General features: G+C 37.6%; 1 protein-coding gene across 2 annotated transcripts in view; it reads left to right on the top strand.

Annotated features, from left to right (window-relative positions):
• The window catches only part of Slc9a9 (solute carrier family 9 member A9), a 536,631-nt gene that overhangs the window by 123,523 nt on the left and 386,680 nt on the right, over positions 1-26,428 (top strand). For both annotated transcript variants that reach the window (XR_007344170.1, XM_048794390.1), the window contains exon 5: positions 12,640-12,755. Coding sequence is in view for 1 of the 2 variants with exons in the window: in XM_048794390.1 (XP_048650347.1) it covers positions 12,640-12,755 (116 nt within the window). In the remaining variant the exon portion in view is untranslated. The remainder of the gene's footprint in view (positions 1-12,639; positions 12,756-26,428) is intronic.

Here is a 26,428-nt window from a genome sequence, read left to right on the forward strand (position 1 = left end):
TAGTGGTCTTTTGTGCTTCCCAACAACAACAACAACTGAAAGAATTTAAAAAAATACCTTGAAGTCATTCAGCAGTAGTTCTTGGTGAACACAGAAAGAGGGACTATTATTAGGATCATCTTATAGAAAAGGAAACAGGAGAAGAGGAGATAAGTAACTTGCTTATGGTCAAAGAGCAACATTATCTATTGGCAGATACCCATTAGACTTGACTGCCTGTTTATTCCTCTGTTACCCCAGTATATCACCCATTGTCTTTCTTTCTTTTTTTTATTTTTTTGTCCAACATCTGCCCAGGGTTTTGGGAATATATTAGGCACTCTATTAAAAATGCATTATATAACTTAATAGGTAAACTTGATTCTTTTCCTCTTAAACCTTCTTGTTATAAAGGAAAAGCACTAATTCTTTATGTATTGCATCCTTGAAGATCAAATCAAGCTTGATAATGCCAGATGTTTTGTTCTTCAGAAAATGGAATTAAGAAATCAAATTACTAACTATTGTTCCATTTATTCTTAGCCTTCATCTGCAGATGGTTCTTGTCACCAGGTTCTGTCTTAAAGCTGAATTCAAAGCCCAATCAACTCAGATCAGGTGGAGCCATAGAGAGAGCTGCATATGTTCCAGTCCATGATTAGGAGTGGAAATCCAGTCTTTATGTCAAGTTGGTGAGGGTTAGTGACTGGGGAGAGGGGCATAAATGAAAAGTAAATTGTATCAACAGTCTGTGGTATAAACCATATTACTGGATGGACGTTGGAAATATTCCCATAGTTCAGTTAGTACTGGCTCATGCCAAGTCTAGCTCTAGTCTGGTCAGTTAATGTTATGTCAGGGACACTTAAGAATAACAAAGTTTAGCCAGGTGTGGTGCATGCCTGTTATCCCAGCTGCTCAAGAGGCTGACACAGGAGGATCACAAGTTCAAGGCCACCATCAACAATTTAGTCCTTAAGCAACTCAGTAAGACCCTGTCTCAAAATTTAAAAAATAAAAATAGAAATAGAAAGGACTGGGGATGAGACTCTATAGTTAAATACCCCTGGGTTGAATCTCTAGTATAGTCCAGAAAAGAAAATAAAAGAATTTTAGCATTCGTCTATTGAAGGGCATCTGGGTTGGTTCCACAGTCTTGCTATTGTGAATTGTGCTGCTATGAACATCGATGTAGCAGTGTCCCTGTAGCATGCTCTTTTTAGGTCTTTAGGGAATAGACCGAGAAGGGGAATAGCTGGGTCAAATGGTGGTTCCATTCCCAGCTTTCCAAGAAATCTCCATACTGCTTTCTAAATTGGCTGCACCAATTTGCAGTCCCACCAGCAATGTACAAGTGTACCCTTTTCCCCACATCCTCGCCAGCACTTGTTGTTGTTTGACTTCATAATGGCTGCCAATCTTACTGTATAAATGTGGCATTTATACACAATGGAGTATTACTCTGCATAAAAAAATGACAAAATCATAGAATTTGCAGGGAAATGGATGGCATTAGAGCAGATTATGCTAAGTGAAGCTAGCCAATCCCTAAAAAACAAATGCCAAATGTCTTCTTTGATATAAGGAGAGTAACTAAGAACAGAGTAGGGACGAAGAGCATGAGAAGAAGATTAACATTAAACAGGGATGAGAGGGAAAGGGAGAGAGAAGGGAAATTGCATGGAAATGGAAGGAGACCCTCCGGGTTATACAAAAGTACATACAAGAGGAAGTGAGGGGAAAGAGGAAAATAATACAAGGGGGACAAATGAATGACAGTAGAGGGGGTAGAGAGAGAAGAGGGGAGGGGAGGGGNTGAACAACCAATAAAAAAAAAAAATTAAAAAAAAAAGAATTGCTGTTTGAATCTACAAAAAAAAAGAATTTTAGCAAACCACATTACCTTATTTAACAGATACTTATATTGCCAGGTAAGTAGGGAGCAGTGGTGATCTCAAAGCTCAGGATATATAAGAGAATAACTTCTATATAAGACTAAAGGTTTTATTGTGCTTTTGTTCTCTAAAGCATTTAGTCATTCCTTCTCTATTTGATTAGTGGGTAACCTCTGTTGTTAGAAGAGAAGCCTACGAGAACAATCTGTCTGCTCTGAAAAGTGAATTGAAATATTACAAAAGAAGATCACTTTACCCCCTCAGAGGAATTTCAAGTAACTAGTTGTATTACATGCATCACAAGCAAAACAGGTCATTTGAAGCTCTCCATTCTAGATGTAAAAGGTTTCAAAAAAATATTGATGTAGTTGGAAATGAGTCGAGGCAAGGAATTGATGTTTGATTTTCACCATTCACAAGATAAATTGTTCATTATATCTTGTCACTAATAATGACAATATATTTTAAGGCCATCAATCAAGTGGTAAATAGTATAACATCTTAATTTAAACTAAATATGTTTAAAACATCTACATTATTTATGAGCTTGCTATACTTGCTAAAAAATTGATCGGATTGGGGAAAATCCATAGAGTAGCATTTTCTTGTTATTTGCATTCATTGCAAACAGCAGTTGGTTTCAGGGTTCCAAATGGTACAGCTGGAGAACATAAATATGCTTTGGGGAATATGAAAAGAGATGGAAAATTCTTCACGAGTAATATATTAGTCAAGTTACATTCAAATCACAGGTTTTATTCCCTTTGCTGAAATTCGGGCAGCAGAGAGCCTTCCCTTTGCCAGTGGAGGTGAACTCTCCAAGGAGCAAACTAGCATTGGTTCTGCTACCATCGGGGTTCAGTGTGGCTCTGGCCAAGTCATTACCTGGTTCAGTCTTGATTTCTATATTTTTAGAAAAAGGGATGTCGGACTGAATCATTCCTAAGTTGTTTTGTCCCCCTGATCTCAACAACTGGACCCCAATAGTGTGATGGTTTTTCACTTAGGGAAAATGGCAGAGAACAGGCTGTGGGTGTAGATGGGCCCCTGAGTGCCTTGTGTAGTTACTTCATCTAAGAAAGAACACTGACCTTGATTTTATCTGCCTCCTGGGAAGGATGAGAATAAACGAGGCAGCAGTCTTTTGTGTGTTTTTAAAGATGAAAAGCCATGGCTAAGGGCCAGGTGTGCATGTATAGGACAGTGGGATCTCCTTCCTGCATTTGCCTTAGGGAACTTCATTCTTTGAGACATTTTGACTAGCATCCTCACTGGTTATATGAAAGATTATATGTACATATCTGTGTATCCATGTATATGTATGTTTGTTTACATCAACACACACCCACCCACACATACACACACACACACACACACACACACATTCCTACTGCAAATCAGACCTTCTGAGCTAATATAATTCAGCCCAAAGCAAAAAAAAACCCTACTGTATTGTTTTACTAATCAACACTATTTCCTTAAAAAAAAAAAAAAGACATAAAGTTTCTGCTAGGATTTTTTTTAATATTTAAAAGAAAAATCTTGAAAATTCTTTTTGCCACTTTTTAAAAACTCGGTAGGATTTCCCAGTGACCGGCAACAGAGGTGATGAAACTGAAGCATTCCTCCATCTGTTTCCCTGACAGGGAGCAGTGTGGTCTCTGCACCTAGGATACAAGTCTTTGTACAGCTGCAGATCAAAGGGACAACAGAGGTCTGTTCAATTTTACGTATAAATGGGTGACTTCTTTCACCCTCTCCCCCACTCCTTTTCTATGAGCAGCTCCAAATTGGAGTCACAGTCACAGCACCTTGATTCTTCACATGCTACTCAATAATAATACTATTCAATAATTTTCTGTCATCCCAGATCAGCATGAAGACCAAGTCATCAAGCTGTGGCTATTGAGTGCTTATTATGTATATGTGGATTGGTTTTAATTGAGTCTCAGGCAAGCACCATTTGTGAATTCAAAGTGCTGCCTTTTAAGACTTCCACCAGGGCATACAAATGGCTGAGCTATTTGCTTACCTAATCACATCCTTATTTACTCAAAGTGTGGTGTGAGATCAGCAGCAAGGACACCATCTGAGACCTTAGAAGGGATGCAGAATGTCAGACCCTGCTCCAGACTTCCAGATTCCCAGGTGTTTGGCCTGGATATTAGAATATAAGAAGTGGTGATTTAGAACACTTGCTTTGAACCCTAGCTGCATTTAAAGAATACTGGTGCCTGAGCCCCTGTTATGGAGATTCTGCCATACTTTCTGTGGGGTGTAGCCTGGACATCAAGATTTTTGAAGCCTACTAGTCAATTCTAATATGCAGCAAAATTTGAGAACCAATGAATTAGACCATGTAATGGTACATAGTGGACACATCTATCGAGATGAATCACCCAACTTTTGCCATCTACTTTCTACACATTACCACTCATTTGGGTGGCTTTTGCTGCCTTTAACTGTAATGATACCCCTGTTCCTCTGCCTCTTCCCACAACTCATGTCTGATTTAATCTGATCTGCAGGACAGACTCAAATCCAATACCATCTTTCCTCTAACCATGGTGACCCTTCCTCCTCTCAATCCATCAGCACTAAGCTTCAACTTTCTTCCTAAGCTTGTCATTTTCACTTAGTAGTTTTTGTGCACATCATTCATCCTTCTTCCTGAACCATGAGCTCCTTAACCCCTTACCATCTGGCAAGGCTGGGTTATGTGAACACGGATTGAGATTGGAGCAGAGGAGGACATGGCAGGCCAAACATATTGGCTCTCTTCCAATTAGTCAGGTAAGATAGGCACACAAGAAATGTGTGAGTGAAATTTAGGATCTGAATAAAATAAAGACAAGGGTTTAGTCAACAGGATCAGAGAATGGATTCTGGGGATACAAGTTGAGAGAAGGATGGCAGCGAGAGATCATTGGTTCTATCCAGGGAGCATGATATCATGGTCTCTGGAAAGAGAAGTGGAACACCCAAGGATACAGCATGAATCTCTGGGATCACTCGAGTCCTATAGGGTCCATACATCCCATGATATGGTGCAAGCTGACCAGCTCTGCAAGGGAGGTTGCTATTTGGGGTACGTGGTGCCCTTAGTGAGTGTAGCTGGCCTAACTGCTTCATGATTCCTCTTGGTCTTCTCCTGTGTGCTTAGGTAGGTCAGAGAGCAGTGGGCAAGTGGGCTTGGTGGCAGATGCAGAGTCAGGAAGTGATCCCCTTCATCCATGAAGGAGCCAGCTTGCTCCTGCACAGTGGATATGAGAAAACACAAAATCAGGATGCCTGGTCAGGTTCTCGCCTAAATGGAGTTCATCTTTGAGCCAATCTCTACCTCCCACTGCATCTCAACCTTGCAATTTATGCCCACTCCATATTCATGCTTGGGATTTATATCATATTTCCTCCAAGAACCTTGGAGCACTTCACAGAAGGGAGGCTTGATCCCCTGCAGGCATCTGCGTGGGTTGCTGTAGCAGTAGGAACTGGCACAGAAATACAGGGATGAGTGAAGTCTGGCAAGGAGGCCCAGGAAGGTGACCAGTGGCAGGAAACCAGGCATCAGACATGTGAGAGGTGGGCTGGCCTAACTCCCTTTCAAGTGTCTCAAGGTGCTGGAGGCTGGGACCCACCCAAGGTCAAACAACAGGGTATTTCATCGTGACCTTTTGTCTGCAGTCTTCTAATCTTGAAGGAACATTGTAGCTGCTTTTAGGCCCTCAGAAAGCCAGATGTAGGAACTGTCTTGAAGAGAAATCACAGAAAGTGCATGAATTTGGGGAGAGGACCCTCCCAATGTGAATCAATCCAGAGCTAAGGATTTATGAGTTCCCGGGGAGATATTATTCTTGAATATATGCCCCAGAAAAAAAAGAAAGTGTGGGTCTGACACTATCCACAACCTGTGAGCTAATAAATAGGATATATATTTGTAGATCAGACATCTGCGAGCACATCATAACTCTCATATTGACTGTAGCGCCCTCAGGTCCTGGGTTCTCCCACCAAATTCCATGCAGTGGTCTATTTCACAGGCTTGCAGGGGGCAGGGTGTGGCTCTTCTGATGGTTTACAGGACTGGTCCATGTAGTTTTGTCTTCAGATTCCCAACAATTCCCCTTGCTTGTTCATAACAATTCAAAAAACTGCCTTTGCTGGTGATATAGCCATAATTTGGTGAAGGCCATATTTAAAGAAAGAAAAGGAGGAACAGGAGGAGTTTGGGGAGGAAGAGGATTTCTTTATAAAAATACTGACATTCAGATGACATTCTAAACTCATCAAAATAATTTGAACTTCCTCGAACTTTTTGTTTTGAAACATGTTCACAGTGTGCCTTTAGGTGTGGAGTTTAATAGTGTGAAACAAACACATGAAATTTAAAATCAGTGCATGCATTATAAACACTTAGTAAATTGGGTGTATTGAGCATTTCTGCAAATTCCTTTTACCTAGTCCCTTCTACTGAAGTCAGTCATGTGACAGCCATCTGTGATACTCAACTGTTTGAGGTCAGGTCATGGATTTCCATTTTTGAATCCACCCTAGCACCAGTACTCTACTTTTTAAAGAATAGCACTAACTGGGTTTTCCATTTAGTATAATGACACTAAGTTGAAATCAATGGTAGCAAATTTTGCTTAATAGGCAGCTCTGCTGCTGCACACTGTAACCTAGGCTGTCACCAACCTCAGATGGACCTCTGGAGGTCAGCTCACTCAGGTTTGCAATCTTCAGGGAATATCATGCACTGGATTTTACTGGATTTCCTGTCCCCGTCAGACTACATCAGTCCTGTATCCTGAGCCATACAAAATACTTTCTGTGTAGTGCTCACAGAATATACCACTCTGGGTGTGGTACTGCATACCTGCAATCCCAGCAACTCGTGAAGCTGAGGCACAAGGATTACAAGTTCCAAGTCAGCCTCTGCAACTTAGCAAGGTCCTAAGCAACTTAGCCAGACCCTGTCTCAAAATTTTTTTAAAAAATAAAAATAAAATTTTAAAAATGGGCTAGGGGTACAGCACAATGGCAAAGCACCTCTGAGTTAAATTTACAGTACAAATATATATATATATTTGGTATATATATATGGTATATGTGTGTGTGTGTGTATATATATGTATGTATATATGTGTATATGTACATATACATATGGTATATATGTGTGTGTGTTTGTGTGTGTGTGTGTGTATATATATATATATATATACATACATACATGGGTTCACTTTTTTTTTAAAGAGAGAGAATTTCTTAATATTTATTTTTTAGTTTTCGGTGGACACAACATCTTTATTTTATTTATATGTCGTGCTGAGGATCGAACCCAGCATCCCACGCATGCCAGGCGAGTGCCCTACCACTTGAGCCACATCCCTAGCCCCATGGGTCCACTTTTTAGCCTCTCAGTTAATGTATTTATAACTAATTGGTTTTTATCAATAATTATGTAGCAATAATGACAATAGCTCTATTGATAAGAATGCATGACACATAGTAGGTGCACAGTAATTTTCAACTTATTATAATTAGCAGTGTTAATGACCATTGGTAGATTATTTACAATAACAATGACCATAATGAGCCCACACTAGACAGGTTTTGTTGTGTGTGTGTGTGTGTGTTTGTGTGTGTGTTTGCTTTGTTGTTATATTTTGGTCTCTCTGAAGGAAGCAACTAGCATAATAGTTACTTTAGGTCCAGGAGTTAATTTGTAGTAAACAAGACATTTGTCTTTTTAAAAGCAAACGAGATGTGTGTTTGTGTGTATGTGTGCATGTTTACACCCATACATCTGTTTCTTCTAATTTCAAAAGCATTATAGAATTGGTAGTTAAGTATGTAAGGTATACATGGAAAAAACTTATTCAAGAAGGTGAAAAATCCCTACAATGAAAACCACAAAACACTGAACAAAGAAAAGGAAGATACTAGAAGATGGAATGAGCTCCCGTGTTCATGGATTAGGAGAATGGCTATTGTAAAAATGTCTATACTATTGAAAGTTGTCTACGGTTCATGGCAATCCCCATTAAAACACCAGTGACATTCTTTGCAGAACCAGAAAAAGCAATCCAAATATTCGTATGGAAACATAAAAGACCTCAAGTAACCAAAGCAATCTTGAGCAAAAAGAACAATGTGGCAGGCATCACAATACCTGATTTCAAAATATACTATAGAGCTATTTAAAAAAAATAAACTTTGATATTGGCATTAAAAAAAAGCATTTAGACCAATGGGATAGAATAGAGGATCCAGAAATAAACCCACTCATCTCCAGCCAAGTGATTCTTAACAAAGTCGCCAAAAACACTTTGGAAAAAAAGACAGCCTTGTCAACGCATGGTGCTGGAAAAACTGGATATCCACATGTAGAAGATTGAAACTAGACCCCCATCTCTCACCCTGCACCAAAATCAGCTCAAAATGTATCAAAGACCTTAATGTCAAGCATAAAACTTTGAAAGTACTAGAAGAAAACATCAGGGAAACACTTCAAGAGATTGGCACAGGCAGTGATTTCCTGAATAGGCCTTCAAGAGCCTAGGAAACAGAAGCAAGAATTGACAAATGGGATTACATAAAATCAAACAGCTTCTGCACAGCAAAGAAAACGATGAAGGGAAGGGCCAATCTACAGAATAGGAGGAAATCTTTACATTTTTTTCATCTTAGAGTTGATTAGTATTCATATGTAAAGAACACAAAAAGCTTAACAAAAAAAGAACAAGTAATACAATCAAAAAATGGGCAAATGATTTGCACAGACAGTCCTCAAAAGAAATACAAATGGCCAATAAACATATGAAAAAAAATGCTCAATATCTTTAGCCATCAGGAGAATGCCAAATCAAAACTACACTGAGATTCCATTTCACCCCAGTCAGAATGGCTAATGTGAAAAAACAAATAAATAAAAGCAACAAAAAAATGAAAAATAACAAATTCTGGCTAGCATATGGAAAAAAGCAATACTTCTATGTTATTGTGGGGGTGTAAATTAATATAGCCACTGTGGAAAACAGTATAGAGCTTTCTCAAAAAACTAAAATCAGAAATACCCTATGATGCAGCTATACCACTCCTGGATATTTACTCAAAGAAATGAAGTTAGCATACAAAAGGGAAACCTGCATGTCCATGTTTATTGTGCCACTATTCACGGTATTCTAGATATGGAATCAATCTGGAAATCTATCAGTAGATGAATGGATAAAGGAAATATGACATATATGTACAGTGGGGTATATTATTCAGCCATAAAGAAGAATGAAATTTTCATCTGCAGGAAAATGGACATCATTTTAAGAAAAAATAAGCCAGACATGGAAAGATAAGTATTGTATATCTTCTCAAGTATATAAAAAGTAAATAAATAAATAAATAAATAAATAAATAAATAACCTGAAAGTAGAAGAGAAACTATTTGGGAAGTGGAAAGGCACTGAAGAGAAGAAAGAAGAGAGGGAAAGACAGAAAGGGTAGAAAGGAAGGTGGACACGATCTAAGCATGGTATATACATGTATGAAAGTGTCACAGCAAAACCCATTAATGTGTCCAAATAATTTGTGTAAATATTATAATATTTAAAACATGTATAGACTTTTGTGTCCATCGGACTATATTCAAGTTGAGATCTGCCATAGCTGATTCTGTGACTATGGGCTGGTTACTTAACCTCTCTGATTCCTAAAATTTTCTCGCTTGTAAAAAGGAATAATTACAATATGTAACTCAGAGGATTATGAGGATAAAATGATGTCTGTTGTATATTATATCATGAGGATAAAAGCTCTACTGTGTTCATAATGATGCTTATAATGTACATTGTTTTTATTATGGCTATTATTTTAAGAGAACTGGGGAAATGCAATGAAGCTAACAAGAAGAGGGTCACATTTAATCCCACTTATGTAATTGCAATTATCATTAATAATGGATTATGTGTTTCTAGTTTTTTGTTTCATAAATGAATACCTAAGTATAGTCAAATTTATAAAATTTTATTAATTTAAAAATAATTGACTTTGCCGTGACCAATAATATTCTTACAGATAGTTTTAATAGTTGCATATTCAGTCCCATCATGTGTATATTCTGCAATTTGTCTTGAATTGTTTACTACAATAAATATTTGTGATCTGTTAATAATCTATTTATACACTTTTTGGTACCTATTTGATTACTTTATTAATATTAATCCACAGGAAACCAATAAGTTATTGAATGTTTAAAATATTAGCATTTTAATTTACAGCAATAGTGTATGAGGTTTCTGGCTTCCTTGTTGCTAAGCCTACGTACCATGAATACATATATTTTTATATTATCCAATTTAATGGCTTCTACACAATATGGAACAATCATTTTAATTTGAGCCTTGGATTTTTAACCTGTAAAATTAACTAATAGATACAGAATTTCAGAAATATAGTCACAGATCATAAAGTTGACACTGATTCCAGAGCCTGTTAATGCTCCATTTTTTTTTAAGTTTTTAGTTGTAGTTGGACACAATACCTTTATTTTATTTATTTACTTTTATGTGGTGCTGAGGATCGAACCCAGCACCTCACACATGCTAGGTGAGCACTTTACTGCTGAGCCACAGGTCTACTGCTCCATATTTGAAATGCAGTTCAAATGAGAATGGATCGTGGTGAGGTTGGGCTGACCCCACAAGATGCTGAAGGGTGAAACGAGGAGTCCTTCTGTGGCAATGTCATGACTGTCTGGAATGTCCAAATCCCGAATGTCCGAGTGTCATTCAGACTGGCAGATTTCAATCCAGGGAGTGACTTGGAGAGCAAATGGAATTTGAACTTCTCTGATTTTTATTATTTTCCATCCTGTTAACTGCGTGTTCTCATGCATCTTTATTCTGTTAACTAATATATTTTAAGCACTTAATAGAGAGCCTGCCACTTACTAGGGGTTAAACAATAAATATCTATTGAACAAATAAATCAGCTGGATGAAACTGTCCTGGGCCTGTCAAGAGATGGCACACTTGGCACCCCTCAAGTGGCCTGCCGGGTCAAGCACAGACGACCTGCCAAGAACGAGGCCCCTTGAACTTGCATCTTCACCTCGCCACAGTCTTGTCCTGCTGGCACATTTGCTCACAGATGCTTACCACCTGCAGCCTGAATGAGATTCCGTGTCCTGTGCTGGACACCACACTCCGCAGCGTGGGGTCTCCATCTCTAGCCCACTATAGATGGGCTCACTAGCGCCCTCAAAGGGTAGTATTATTTCTGATTCTTTGGCAGACCTCATTCCTGCCCAGGGCAACACCTTAGGGGGTGGTTGGACTATAGTATAGGACGTCAGGTATCATGCTAATAGAGACCCACTCTTCTAGGCAATACGACGTGGAGGTTAAACCTGACCAGGCTGTGCGCCAGACCTCGATTCAAATCTGGGATTCACAGTTTACTGTGTCACTCACATGAGTCACTTAATTACTGTGTTCACTGTTCTTATATGTAAATGAAAATAGTAATACCCGCCTTATGGGATCAAAGTGTGAATTGAATAAATTTAGACAATGCAAAGTAGAAACTGTAAATAAATGCTAAGTGCTATTTTGATCATTGCTAGTAATAATAATGACATCATTGAGAACTTACTATGTGCCCAACACCATGTGTTTATTATTTCATTAATTGTTAAAAAGCTCCGTGCACATTATTGTTACCCTATCATATGACTAAAGATATTAAAAATTCAAAAGTTTTAGTAAGAGCATAAAATCCTATAGCCAGTGTGTGCTACTGCCTGTATTTAGATGTAATTCTGTCTGAAATAGATGGATATATTTCTCTTACAATTTGAAATATCTGTATTATTGTTGAAAGTATAATTTCTCATATCTGATCTTTAACCAAAGCCTCCAACCTCAGAACCATTTTTTAAAAAAATTAACTTTTAAGTGAATGTATTTAAACATCCCTCTGTTGGTTTGATGGTCTGTAGTTTCTAAGCTCTTACAGACCTTAGATTACACTGCAGTTCAGTTCTCCAATCTCTGTCTTTTCTCTACTAGGTTTTAGCAAAATCAATCAGCCAAATAAATAAATAAATAATATAAAGACTACAGGGTGCCAGAGGATGACACAAACAGAGGATTTGCATTTCATACATAGGAAATCTTCAAAACCAGAGCAGCGTTTCTTGTAAAACCACATGAGTGACCATGTCAGCATTTGCATTGCTTGTCGACATTGCACATGCTCCGACCTAACAGGGCTTCTCTATGAGGGTGGAAGTGCCCTGACACCCAGAACGGAGATTTGTCTATTATAAAGCGGCTGGGTGGCTGTGCCCTGCCAGTGGCCAGTATCTTTCTCCTGAGATGACAGATTTGAAACTCGAACCCTCTGCAGACAGACACCCCCAACAGACCAAACAAGGAAAACTGAAAAATAATCCATTTACAGATGTCAACACAGCCACTGTATTTGTAGGCATGATTTGCAGTGCCACGTTTGACAGATTATTTTTTAAATCCTTGAGATTTATCTTGTTTCTATTGAAATAAACCATAAAATGCCCTGTTACCTTTTGCTGGGTGAATGATTGGTGATATTTGGTTCAGAGATTGTAGTGAACTGAGAGCCAGTGGCCATGAACGGGCAGGATGGGGTGGTTGTGCAGAATGCCTGTTCAGGAGGAATGTTTGCAGTGATAACTGGTTTACACAGGACTCCACTCAATATTTAAAGATCTTATTTTTCTCTTTTACAGGTTAATTGTGTATGGTTTTGTCAAGGCGATGATATATGCCGGCCAGTTGAAAAATGGAGACTTTCATTTTACCGACTGTTTATTTTTTGGCTCAATGTTATCTGCTACAGATCCAGGTAACTGCTCAAATAATACATTTCCTTCTTTTTAAGAGGCAAACGTTTAAATTGAATGCTTCTCCAAAGGCCATTACCTAAGTCTTCCTAATAATAATTCCTTATTTCTCATCACTTGCAATTGATATATCTGTTAGTGATTTAAAAAAAAACAACAGAAGAAATTAATGAATGTTCAGCTAGCTCTCAAGAAATTGGTCAGAACGTAATTTGAGTCATGGGTAAGTTTTTATAGACATTATAATTTATTTCTATAGAACTTTCAGCCATTTTGAGCTAAAGTCCTTAATTTTCCTTGATATTTCTTCTTTCAATAATCTCTTAACTTAAATGCTTTAAAAATATTTTTTATGAATTGTTTACTGTGGAACTTTTCAGGCATATCATAATTAGGGAGCATGGTAAAAATGATCACCATATACCCTTCAGCAGTTATCAAATATGGCTGATCCTTCCCTCCACCCACTCCCTCTCATCATGACTGTTGTTTGTGTTAAAGCAAATCCTAGACATCATATCCGATGTGTAAATATTTTGAAAAAATGGATGCTGCCATTATAAAACCTAAAAATATTCACATTCATGATTTGTGAATATCAGAGATCTATTTACTGTTCAGGTATCCCCAGTTGTCTTATTATCATTGATAGTTTATGTACAGTTTGTACAAATCAGGGTCCAAACAAAGAACACGCCCTACGACTGATTGCTCTCACTGTTGAATTTTTTTGGATCTTTAAATTACTCTCCATTTTTTAATGTCATGTATTGGTTTTTTAAAAAAAATAATTTGCCTTGTGGTTGAACTGAAAATAGTTCTTTCGGATATTCCTAGGTGTCTCATATTTCTTATAAACTGGGGTTTAGAGCTGAGGCTTAATCAGATGCAGGTCCAGCTCTGTTTTTTTTTTGTCAAGTTTACTTTAAAGGTGACACTGTGAGTCTTCTATTGCATCACATCAGGAGGCCACAGCCTGATCATCACACGGTTGGATTTCTGCTCCAGCTAAGACCACAGAACACACTTGGAGGGAACAAACACAGTGTTCAGTGCCTGCTGCCGGGAGAGTGGGCACTTGCTCCTCTGTGGGACCATGGGATGATTGAGAGGGACTTAGAAAGGACTTATGAGTAGACCTCGGTTTACATTTGTGATTTTAGGGAAGATTTAAGGAATCAGGTTTAGGTAATGTCAGGAAGTGACATTAAGGCAATTAATCTACCTAGAAGAGGAAAGAGTAGACTAAGCCTACAGCAGTAATTGGCAAAGAAGTCCCTTCAGAGAGGGGGCTGTTTGGTCAGTTTTGTGGTTTGGACAAAGTTCTCGATTTGTGTTTAGACATGGTTATGGAGTAGGCTTGTTTTGATTTGGTCCGTCATGGGGCACAGAGTCACCTCGTCTGATGTTGTTCAGTGGAATTGTTTCTGACCAAGAGGAACACAAGGCCTGGCTTGCTAATGTCCAGGGCTGCTTTTCTCTTCCTTAGAATGATCCTCCATAGCTGAGTCAGTGACTTGTAACAAATGCAGAATCTCAGTTTCAACCCCAGACCTAGTAAATCAGAATTTAATAGTTTCCCCAAGTAATTCACATGCACACTAAATTTTGAGAAGTTCCTCCTTTTAGAGTTCCCTTTTCTGCCTAATGGCCTCAGTACCTATTGATGGTTGCTGTTTAATCCAGTATTTATTAGGGATCACAAACTAGTGGTATGCAAATTCTATCCTATTATGCAGATTCTATTTTTTAGCAGGTACTTTCCCTAAAGAAGTCGTTTTCCAGCTCAACTATTTGAGTACTCCATGGTATATTATAAATAAGAACCAAAAATAAATAAATAAATAAACAAAAAGTCAGGACAATTGATTCTCTTTATTTTCACAATAAAGAGCTGTTTCCCTTGTGTCCTCTACATGTTTACCCAGGAGATTGGTTCTTTAAAATATATCTTTACTAACACATGGATTCCTTTTCTCTTTTTTTTTAATTTGTTCTAGTTAGTTATACATGACAGTAGAATGCATTTTGACACATCATACATAATTGGAGAATAACTTTCATTCTTCTTGTTGTAAATTATATTTACACAGATCATGTAATCACGTATGCATATAGGATAATGATGTTCAATTCATTCTCTGTCCTTTCTACCCCCATATCCTCTTTCCTCCCTTCACTCCCCTCTGTCTAATCCAAAGTACCTCTACTCTTCCCTAGCTACCCCCACATATCAGAGAAAACATTTGGCCTTTAAGTTCTTTAGGATTGGCTTATTTTGCTTAGCATAATATTCTCCAGTTCCATCCATTTACCCACAAATGCCATAATTTCATTCTTCTTTATGTCTGAGTATTATTTCATTATGTATATATACCACAATTTCTTTATCCATTCATCTATTGAAGGACACTTAAGATGGTTTCATATTTTAGCTATTGTGAATTGAGCTGTATAAACTTTGATGTGGCTGTGCTCATTTTGAGTCCATTGGGTATAAACCTAGGAGTGGAATAACTAGATCAAATGGTGATTCCATTTCAAGTTTTCTGAGGAATCTCCATACTACTTTCCAGAATGGTTGCACCAGTTTGCAGTCCTACCAGCAATGTATGTATGTACCTTTTCCCCCGCATCCTCTCTAACATATATTGTTGCTTGTGTTCTTGATAATTGCCATCTGAATGGAATGAAATGGAATCTCAGTGTGGTTTTAATTTGCATTTCTATGATTGCTAGAGATGTTGAACTTTTTAATATTTACTTGTAGACTCATTGTATTTCTTCTTCTGAGAAGTGTCTGGTCAGTTCCTTAGCCCATTTATTGATTGAGTTATTTGTTTTTGTTGGTGTTAAGTTTTTGAGTTCTTCATATATCCTGGAGATTAATGCTCTATCTGAGGTACATGGAATACATGGATTTTAACGTAGTTGATGTGTTTCAATCTACTATTGTTATTGTTATTAATGATCAAAATGTTCCATTTTTTTACAAATTTATTTATTAATTTTACAGTACAATGCATTTTGACACATTATACACAAATGGAGCACAACTTCTCATTTCTCTGACTATACATGGTTCAGAGTCACTCCAGTAGTGTAATCATACATGCAGATAGGGTAATAATATCTGTCTCTTTCTATAACCCCATCCCTGCTTGGATGAACAGAAACCTCTTCAAGTTTCTCCAGTAATCTATGCCATGATCCCAGTGGTCTTTGATAAGTGTCTTGCATTTGGTAGGACTAGATATTCTAACGTTACCTTGTGTGTTTCCTGCACCCTGACTCACAACCAGCCATTCCTCCAACAGGCCTTGGTCCTTTCAAAAAGGAAGTCTGTTTAGAGACCACAATCTGGGCAGTAAGGGTTTTCATTGCTCCTGAGCTGGTCATGGTTTCTAGACCCTTTTTGTTAAGGAAAAATCATATCACAAATTCCTATTAGTATGTTCAGTTCAAATTTAGGTATATAGAAATTTTATTTTAATTGTCTTGAATTTTAATTTGCATTTGAATTTTCTTCTTTTATTCATCCTACTATATTAATATAATTTCTTCCTTGCTTAAAATATATGCTCTCAAAATTATAATACATATACTATTACTAAAAATACAATCACTGAAAACTGCTTGAGATTTCATTGTGGTTATTTTTAACCTTTAAATATATCCCCCTCGGGATGTACAGTTGAAAATTGCTCTCTTTTAAAATCACTTAAAATTATTCCTCCATGTGGTTCAGCCACAAGTCAATGCACAATAATGATCATCTGTTTAATTCTGCTTGTTTTAAAATTAGATTTAAAATCTATAGGATTCTAAAATAAAAAAATAAAAACACAGAATAAAATAAATCTATCCACCATCCCTGTCCCGTCTATCCCAACTTTCCAACCATTTTGGGCAGCTTTTAGCTTATACTTTCATTTGTAAGCAAATACACAAATATACACGCACTGGTATATGCTACTATACACATGGTTGTCCACCTTACTTTTGTTTAATTAACAGTATTTTGATGATTACTACCTTGCAATATATAAGATCTTTCTCATCCTCTTTTGTAGCTATAGTGCACTGCAGTCTGTTCAGCCAGTCCTTTATCAATGGATATTAAGGTTCTTGTATTTTGCAATTATAAATGGCATTGCAATTAATAACCTTGAAATGAATAGCTTTTGATATTTGCCAGCATTTCTTTGAGATAATTTCTAGAAACAGATTAAAAGGTAAATATATCGGTAATTTTCCTAGATGCCAAAATTCTCTCCATAAAGTGTGTACCCTTTGGCATTCATCCCATGATACGTGACAGTCCTTCTTCTTCACAGTCTTGCTAATACAGTAGTCTATCAAAAGTTTAGATTTTTTGGGAGCTCATAACCCACTTGAATCAAAGTGTGAAATATGATATATCAAGAACTGTGTAATGTTTTGAACAGCCAACAATAAAAAAAAAAAGTTTAGATTTTTACCCATATATTAGATGAAGATTTCTACATGGTTTGACTTAGCATTTCTCTTTATGAGTAAGGTTGAACATTTGTTGACATATTTAGAGTTTGTAAGAATGTTTTTGAAGACTAATTATTTCTAAGATGTCTTTTCCAATAGAGTTGGTAAGTTTGATAAGCCCTTGATATATTAGGGATTTCTGTAATGTGAGTTACAAATGTTTTCCCAGTTGGTCACCTTTCGTTTTGCTTATGGTGTGGGTGTGGGGGTGTTAATGTATGCCGTTGACCTGTTTCCTAGAAGATGTTGAAATGAAAGTGAGTCTGAGGTATGGAACCTTGTGCAGTAGAGGATCATGGCCCAGCATGATGTACAGGGATAGACTGCTCCAGCCCCAGGGTTAGGAATGAGCTGGCCACTACATCCCTGCTGGGGGATTTCATGTTACACTTGCTGAAAGATTTCACAGCACACTTGCACTGCCCTGGGGAAATGCAGTCGTCGCTTGGCAGCCACCAGAAGCTTGGACTCAAGACAAAGTATTTCAGTCCATCAGTGATTTCTTGCTAGTTAGGGTCATTCTCTGCTGACACATATGGGCACTCAGGCTTTCCAAGTCAGGTCCTAGTTCAGGTCACCTTTGCATAAACCTGCATGTTGAAAAGCATCGAAGCCATTGTTTCCTGGTCCCCACACTATAGACTGGGTTTGTTGTGTTCTCTGGAGTGACTCGGCCAACCACAAGCACAACTGAGTTGTGTTCAAGCTTCGCTCTTATGGCTGGGGATGTCCCCAAGGTTATGTTTACATTGATACAGAAAAACGGATTGAAATGGGGGGACTATCCAACTGGGTGAGATGATTATTTAGCTGCATTGTATCAAGCAACTGATCTGACTGGATTTTTTTTTAGGATACAAAATTGTCTCACAACCATGAAGAGAACCTTGGGAATCAACCAAACCCCCTGTCCAAGTCTGGTGTGATCAGCTGTATGGCTTTGGGCAGCCAATAAGCTTCTCTAGATTTTGTGGATTCTTGGAGGTGGAAGATATGCAATCTCATCATCTAGCCCTCTATTTTACAGATGAAGAAACTGACTCTTCATCTGTAAAATCAAAGTTTCAACCAGAGTGCTAATATCCTTCTGGCTCTAATGTTCCATGATTCTAATTTCTGTGAGATTGGGTTTGACTTTTTTTAAAAAAAAAAAAAAAAAAAAAAAGCTTTTGTTTTAAAGAAAGTCAGTCAATCCAAAGTCTGACACCTGGATATTCTGGGTTTCTAACCCCAACTCAGCAAATGCTAGAGATGATTTCATAAAGGCAGAAACCCACAGAGAAGCAGGAACACTTAAGTTCCCTTCTTTTACGGGAGCTAATTGTTATCTTAAAGCACACTGAACCCACTCTCTGCTAAATTGGTGTAATTTAAGATCTTCAACAACCTTAGAACACCTAGTTAATCTTACCCCACAATTATTCACTTATTGCCTAAATTCTTGTGACTCACTAATTTACAGAGGAGAACCTCTGCTCTCCAGGGCGGATATTTCTTGGCCTTCTTTAGATTAATTCTTTTCCATTTAGCTAAATCTTAGCTAGGTGTTATTATCTGTTCGTATTTGTCTTTTATAGATACACATTTAGACTTAAATCCAATTCTTCCCACATGTCTCAGACTCCCTTCAGCCAATTTTTAGTTGAGCTCCACTTAGCATGATTTGACTATAATTTGATTAATTTTATGTCCTCTTTCCTCACTGGTGAGGATCTCGCTGCTGATATAAAGGTCATCACCAGCACTAACAGTGAGTGGGTAACTAAGGGCAGAACCCCAAGAGAGAGACAGTTTGGAAATGGCAGGGGAGGAAAGAGAGGGCTTCAATCAGCAGGCTGTCCCTTCTTCAAGAATGTTCAGAAAATGGGGAGCAGGAGGATGGGGCAGAGGATAGAAAAGATAATCAAAATGCAAGACAGCAAAAGCTCCAACCACTGACCATGGCTGCTTTCCATAATAGACCTCATTTTGCAGAGGGTGAAAACCTGGGAAGGAGCTCTCTGACCTCACCCTGCCCTCCTGTCTCCTTCATGACCAACTCGGGGCCCAGTATGATAAATTTAGACTGTCCAAGATGTTGATTCTGATTAATACACCTAATAGGGCATAGGTGAGACAGAGAGGGATCGTCAAGATGTGTAGAAACACAGACAGCCCGAGCCTTGAACAGAGTCAGTCTTCTTCTTGACTCTTCCTGGCATTTCTCCTTGCTCTTTGCCTTGTCTAGGCCTTTGCTCAGATGTTGCCTTTGAAGTGACATCACCTTTGCCAGTGAGACCCCTTCCTGACTGTCCTCTCAAAAACTGCATCTTCTTTTCCCCAGATAGTTACCTCCAAATCCCAGGGCTTCCCGGGCTCTGTGCTCATCTTACCTGCCTCCACAGCACAAATCATATTTATTTATTTGTCTGTCTCCTAGATGGGAAGGTTTTGTCCTTATTTTTCTGGATTTCTGGCCCGCTCTCTTTTCAGTCTGATATTTCTAATATGTAGAACTGAATCTTTGCAATACATATTTGGGAAATTAATGAATGAACCCCTTTGTGGAAGAAACTATGGGAGCAGAGTGGAAAGGGATCATCCCTTCTCAAACATGAAAGGGGAAGCAGTTGGACATCACAGTTCACTCTCACAGGATGAGGGGTCCCAAGGCCCTAGGAGGGACAGTGACACCAGGTGAGGGTAGAACTCCCAGCAGGTAACTGAATGCAATAGTGGTTGCTGTCCTCTGAAAAAGACGTGTTCGACTAAAACCAAAGTAAGTGCCTTTCTCCTTGCCAACTGTGGAGTTGGCACTTCTTTCTCCCCGTTGACCTGCTGGGTCAGGAGCTGAACACTTTCCAGGGAGAGCAAGCCATGGCTGTTGTGATAGTGTGGGCTTTTACAGGCTACAAGTTATTCAATAGAGTAGCTTGTTTTAGGGAAAGAAAAAAAAAAAAAACTCAGCACATTACATCAAGAATGGAATAATCACCCAGAAAATGCCAGAAACTTGTCCTGGTGTTTTACAGGACAACTCTTCCCTCAAGGTCTCTAGGAAGCCACTTATTCAGCACACGTGATCTGTGCATTTTCTCACTTCATCAATTTCCCTGTTTCCTATTTGGATTAGAATGCCTTCATTTTATATGAGGCAGCTGCATTGAGACTCCAAACACAGATGCACTGTTTTGAACTCCAGAAGTGTTAGTCCAGCATTAAAAAGCTAGAAAATAATCCTTACTTCATAATCGTGGAAGAATTAATCCAGGGTGTCCTGGGTTTAGGTGATGTTGGATAGGGCAGGCTGTACAGGTGTTCTGTCATGGAAGTATAAATACACTCTAGGTTTCAAAGACTTAATATGCAAAAAGTAAAATATATCATCAACAAGGTTTTTAATGGTCTTTTTTTTTTTTCTTTTTTCTTTCTTTTTTTCACTACAGTGCAAAGGATCAAAACTCAGGGCTTTGTTCTTACTAGGTTAGGTTCTTATCACTGAGCTGTTTCCCCAGCCCATAGATTTTTATATTAATTACATGTTGAAATATTACTCATTCGATATTGAGTTAAATAAAATATCCTATTAAAATTAATTTTACCTGTTTCTTTTTCTTTTTATTTTTTAATATGACTACTAGAAAATCTAAAATTATGTATGTGGCTTGCATTATGTTTTTGTTGGATAGAACTGCTATGGAGCAATATAGAAATGGAACTGTTGTAAGCCAAATACATGAACCTTAATAAAAATACCACAATAATTTAAAATCGAATAGAAGAATTAAGCACAAATACAGTGCACTGTATAGATTATGGCATTTGGTGAAATGCAGGCAATTTATTTTTTATGAGATTGAACTAATACGTCTGAAATTTTCTTTGTAAAGTCTCTTTTCTCTGTCTCATTTTTCTGCTCCAATGCATAATAACCCATAAACTAGTTTACACCCATGCAGTTAGAAGCAAAGGAAAGAGAAAGGCAGTAAATATTTGTATGATTTAAATATAATAGATGTGTCATCTAAACCCTAAGTACTGCAGCCTCTGACTTGGGAAAAGCAGATTCAATAAGCTCTGGCCCAAATGTCTCCATTGTGTTCTTTTCCTTAGTAGAACATAAATAACATGTTCTTAAGGCCTGACAATCTCAGAGTTGTTTTTCTTAATGCCCATTACTGTTTTGTTTTATACAGCTTGCAACAAATCCAAGAAACTTGACATTTACGTTATGTTAGCCTTGTTTCAGAGTTTGTTGACACATTTAATGTTCCTGAATTGGGTAAAATCAGAATCCAAAATAAATATTTATCTAAACAGAGTAGATGGAGATGACCTATGTAGCCAGTTGGGAAAATAGTCCATACCTAACTCTTCATTAAATGTAAAGTTTAAAAATTCAGCTGATGTAAATTATTTGTAGAGTTCTCCAATTAAACAAGACAAAATATACATGGTGCTTAATAGGATCCATTTCTTTATCATCTTCATCCATAAATAATAACTAGATTGAAGCAGGGCACAGTAGCACACATCTGTAATCCCAGCAACTTGGGAGGCTGAAACAGGAGGATCACAAGTTCAAATCCAGTCTCAGCAACAGCAAGGTGCTAAGCAACTCAGTGAGACCCTGTCTCTAAATAAAATACAAAATAGGGCTGGGGATGTGGCTCAGCGGTTGAGTGCCCCTGAGTTCAATCCCCAGTACACCTGCCCCCCCCCAAAAAAAAAAACTAGATTGAAGAAAGCATCTACAAGCCTCAAACTACAAAGGGCTCCTTCAGTTTTGCTGGCACACAGTCAGTATTTATTGAATAAATTGAATAGACATTGAATGTTGATTGAGAACATTGTCCAGATGTGGGACAGGCCTCTTTTTACATCTCCATTCTATCTGATCAGTTTGAGCCTCAGCTTCTCCATCTACAAACTGGGGATAATAAGATTATTTTAAAAGATTTGTCATGAAGATTCAATGAGATACTTTTTTATTGTTATGATTTTTATGATAACACTAAGATTAGTTGTTTTTTTTTTACCATCAGCATAATAGAACAAGATATACACATTTTGCTAATTTCTCTGGCAATAGTCATAGGTTGCATGAATCTTCATACTTGGTTGGTGGAATGCTCCCCCTGACCAGCTTCATTCATCTGTGAGCTGCTTGTTAACACCAGGAGTGTCATATATGTGATGTGGTCATTTTACTTTGGAAAAAACCCAAACATACTTTTTAAATTTGGCTGGGGCTCAGTGGTAGAGTGCTTGCCTAGCACTTCGAGGCCCTGGGTTCAATCCTCAGCACCATATATAAATAAAGTTATTGTGTTCAACTACAACTAAAAAAATAAACATCAAAAAATAAAAAAATAAAATAAATTTATTTTCATAGACTGAAGGAAACAATTTTAAAGGTAAATTTGAACGTTGTCGTCTTATCCCATGTCTGTGGTAGCAATCTTTAAAATTATGGGCACTCTTCTAATGTAATCACGAAGCTATTATCAAACCTGCAGGATTTTCCATCATTCATTGCTATCCTTGAATACCCCATCCACATTCAGATCTCCCTGATCTTTGCTCTCCGTCTTTAATCAGAGCCCAGACAAGATTCACAGGAGAGATTTAGTTGTCGCTTATCTGCCTTCTCTTTTAGTCCAGAGCACTGCCCCCTCCCACCTTTTCTTTGTGCTATGATCAAGGAAATTGGGTCAATGCAATAGGAAGCCCCATGCTCTAAACGGGTCTGTGTGCTTCCTGTGGTGTTATTTCATGATCCCTGTATCCTTGTGTTTCTCTAAGTGAAAGTTAGTTTCCCCATTAAACTTTCATGGCATGGTTTCTTATTGATCCTTAGAGCCTATTAGTTTCATTAGGATTGACAAAATAGTAAGTCTGTTCTAATGCTGTCATTTCTGACAAGTTATTAGTTAGAATTATTCCTGGAGCAAAACCATCTTATGTTCTTACATTAAACCACTCCTACATCATCAAAAAGTAATTTACAGCTGTTGTGTGTATCCTTGGTCAAATAAACAGCCATCAACAAATTCCCATTTTATTTCTGGTTTTAACTTAACCATAAATAATCATCATACTTAAAATAGTAATAGTAACTTTTGTGGTAGGCAAAATAATAACACTCCCAAGCCCTAATTTTCAGAACTTGTGAATATGAACACATTAATTTACATGACAAAAGAGACATCATAGATGTGATTAAGTTAAAGACCTTTGACTTATGGGATGGATTCAATATAATCACGTGGGTCCCTACAAATCAGGACCTTTCTGGGCTGTGATCAGGAAGATGTGACTATGGAAAAAGGGACTGAGAGATAAAACAGGGCTGGCTTTGAAGATAAAGGAAGGGACTTGAGCCAAACAAAGAATGTAGCTGGCTTCTACAAGCTGGAAAGAGCAAGGACACTGTCCCCTGAAGCCTTGGGCAAGGAATGCAGCCCTGCAGACACCCTGATTTTATCCCAGTGAGATCCAAATCAGATTCAACCACAGAACTATAAGATAACAAATTTTTGTTGGTTTAAGGCACTAAGTTTGTGATAACTTGCTACCAGAGCAAGAGAAAGTCAATACATTCCTAAAGTGTTATCAAATATACAGTTAGATTAAAATTTCCCAAATTGCCTCATAAAAAATATTTATAGCTGCCTTCTTACATCAAGGATCCAGAAAATGTCTGCAGATTGTTTTAGAGATAATCCAAAAATAATAAAATCATAAGATATTTTTGTGAAAAGAGACCTTAGGGATCATTTAGTCTGATGCTCTTATATTCTGAAAGACAAAACTGAGGGTTAGAAGTGAGTAACTTGGCTCTAGGACAATCATTTCAAAACTCAACGCTGAAATCAGTCATAAATATTCCTGAGGTCACCAGTGAATTCTGGGAAAATGGTGACCTTAACTTGCCTCCCTTAATCTTGATTATTCTACTCTAACTTATTTAGCAAAGGTAAAGAGCTGTGGGCCTCTCTACATGCGACTGAGCGCCACTGAAGCCTGGAGATCTGAACAGTTTCCGCAGATACAGCAGGTACAAAGCTCCCTCTACTTGAAGTAGCACGACCATCTAGATGCCTGTCTCAAAGAAGATGTTAGATGGCAACTACAGCCTGAAAAGGGTTGGTAGAAAGCAGGGAGTAGGTTGATAATGACCCCACATGAGTGAACTTGACCTTGATCCCTGGGTAGCGTGGTGGCCTCCTCCAGGGTCCTGAAGAATAGCCCACTTGCTTCCACACCACCAACCTGTCCTCAGCCTGCTATCACAGAGGGTGGTCCAATACTCTTGAGCCCCTAAATCAATAAAGAAAAATAAAAACATATCAAGACTTAACAGAAGCCTGAAAGGACCAGTTGGAATAAGCAGAGCACACACTCAGGGAGTAAATTCCCAAAGGGCTCAGAAGATGATTGAAAACAACCTTATAAGAGATTTTAAGGGGACCAACGGCAAATACAATCCACTATTCTCCAAGTAAGCAGCTGAATAGATAAAGAAGGGTATGAAGAAGTTAAAACCTGAATTAGTGGAAGAGTAAATAGAAAAACATTTTTAAAAGAACAGAACAAAATATAAAAAAGATATAAATTGAGAAGAAAAGAATAGAAACTTGATGAATAAGCCCAAGAGACATCACATATGAATAGTACTAGTTCCAAGGTGAAGAATAAACGAATGAAGTACATCTTTCTCGAGTCTGCAGATTGTCTGTCTGAACTCACCACATTTCAGACAGCATTGAGGAGAAAATGCTAAAGTATACATCTAGACAAAATCCCTAAATTATAAGAAAGAAGAGAAAGCTGAGAAAACAATCACCTATAAATATAAAAGAATCAGACTGCCATTGGATTTATCATCTGCAACTCTTGATAGTAGAGTAATATCTTCAGACTACAGAAAGACCTATTTTTAAGTCAGGCCTCTGATACCCAGCCAACATGTCATTCATCCATTTGAGTATAAGAAATCTATTTGGAATAGACAAGAATAGCATAACAGAATGAGACCAGTTAGAAAATAGTCTAACTGAACAATTAAGGCAGTTGTAAATATGAACAGATTGAATTTTTTCCATCAGAGAGTCTTTCTGACTGATTACAAATCTACCCACCTACTTATATGTAGTTTATCAAACATACTTAAGAAATGATTTTTTAAAAAAATTACTTGTAAGTAAATTGAGGTGCCAAGAGAAACCAGGAAAACGTAAACACAAAGAATATTGAGTGAAAACAGTAATAACAAACAAGGTGGAATTTAAGATTAAAAGCACTGAATAAGGATATATAATATGTGATAAATGGCATAATGGTCAATAAAATGCAGTGTTCACGAAGCCATATGCACACACCAAAATGTAGTTGCTAAATATGTTTAAAATGTTTTCAATGTATCTTATGTTTTTGTCTCTGTGACCATAATCCTTGACCAGAACAGCTTAGAAAAGGAAAAGTTTATTTTGGCTCATGGTTTCAGAGGTTTAGTATATTGTGGGCCAAATCCATTGTTCTGGGCCCAACTGAGGCAGAACATCATTGTGGAAGGACATAGTGGAGGAACACTACTCTGTTCATGTCAATCCATCAATATAATCCATTATACCAACGGAGTAGGGAGAGACCACAGGGAAGATGTGGCATGTCCTCAGAAACTCACCTGCTCCAGCCATACCGTCTCTCATTAGAATCACCCAAAGTAAATAAATAAAAAGCAAATGAAAATACCTTAATGTTAAAAATTAAGAAGAAATCCAAGAGGAAACCTATTTAATATCTAGAATGCAAAGTGAAAAAGAAATTTTGGTCCAATACCAGAGATATTTTTTAAAAGACTGAAAATCAGAGGAATATTTGTAGTATTAAATATCTTCATTATCGAAGAAAAACAAAATGTGAAGAAATTTAGAACATACCACAGGAAACCAGAAAAATAAAAAAATAAACCCAAAGGTCATAAATAAGGAATTGATAAATATATGAAAACATTAAAATAGAAAATAAATAACACAAAAAGATAAACAGATCCAAAATTAATTCATTAAAAAGCCATGATGATGGATGAAATTCCTTATGAGCTTCACTGAGAAGATCAAAGACTAAATATTAAAGACTGGGTGATGGAAAGGAGACATATCCTCAGATA

This window comes from Marmota marmota, unplaced genomic scaffold (genome assembly GCF_001458135.2).
Source record: "Marmota marmota marmota unplaced genomic scaffold, marMar, whole genome shotgun sequence".
Taxonomy (NCBI): Eukaryota; Metazoa; Chordata; class Mammalia; order Rodentia; family Sciuridae; genus Marmota; species Marmota marmota.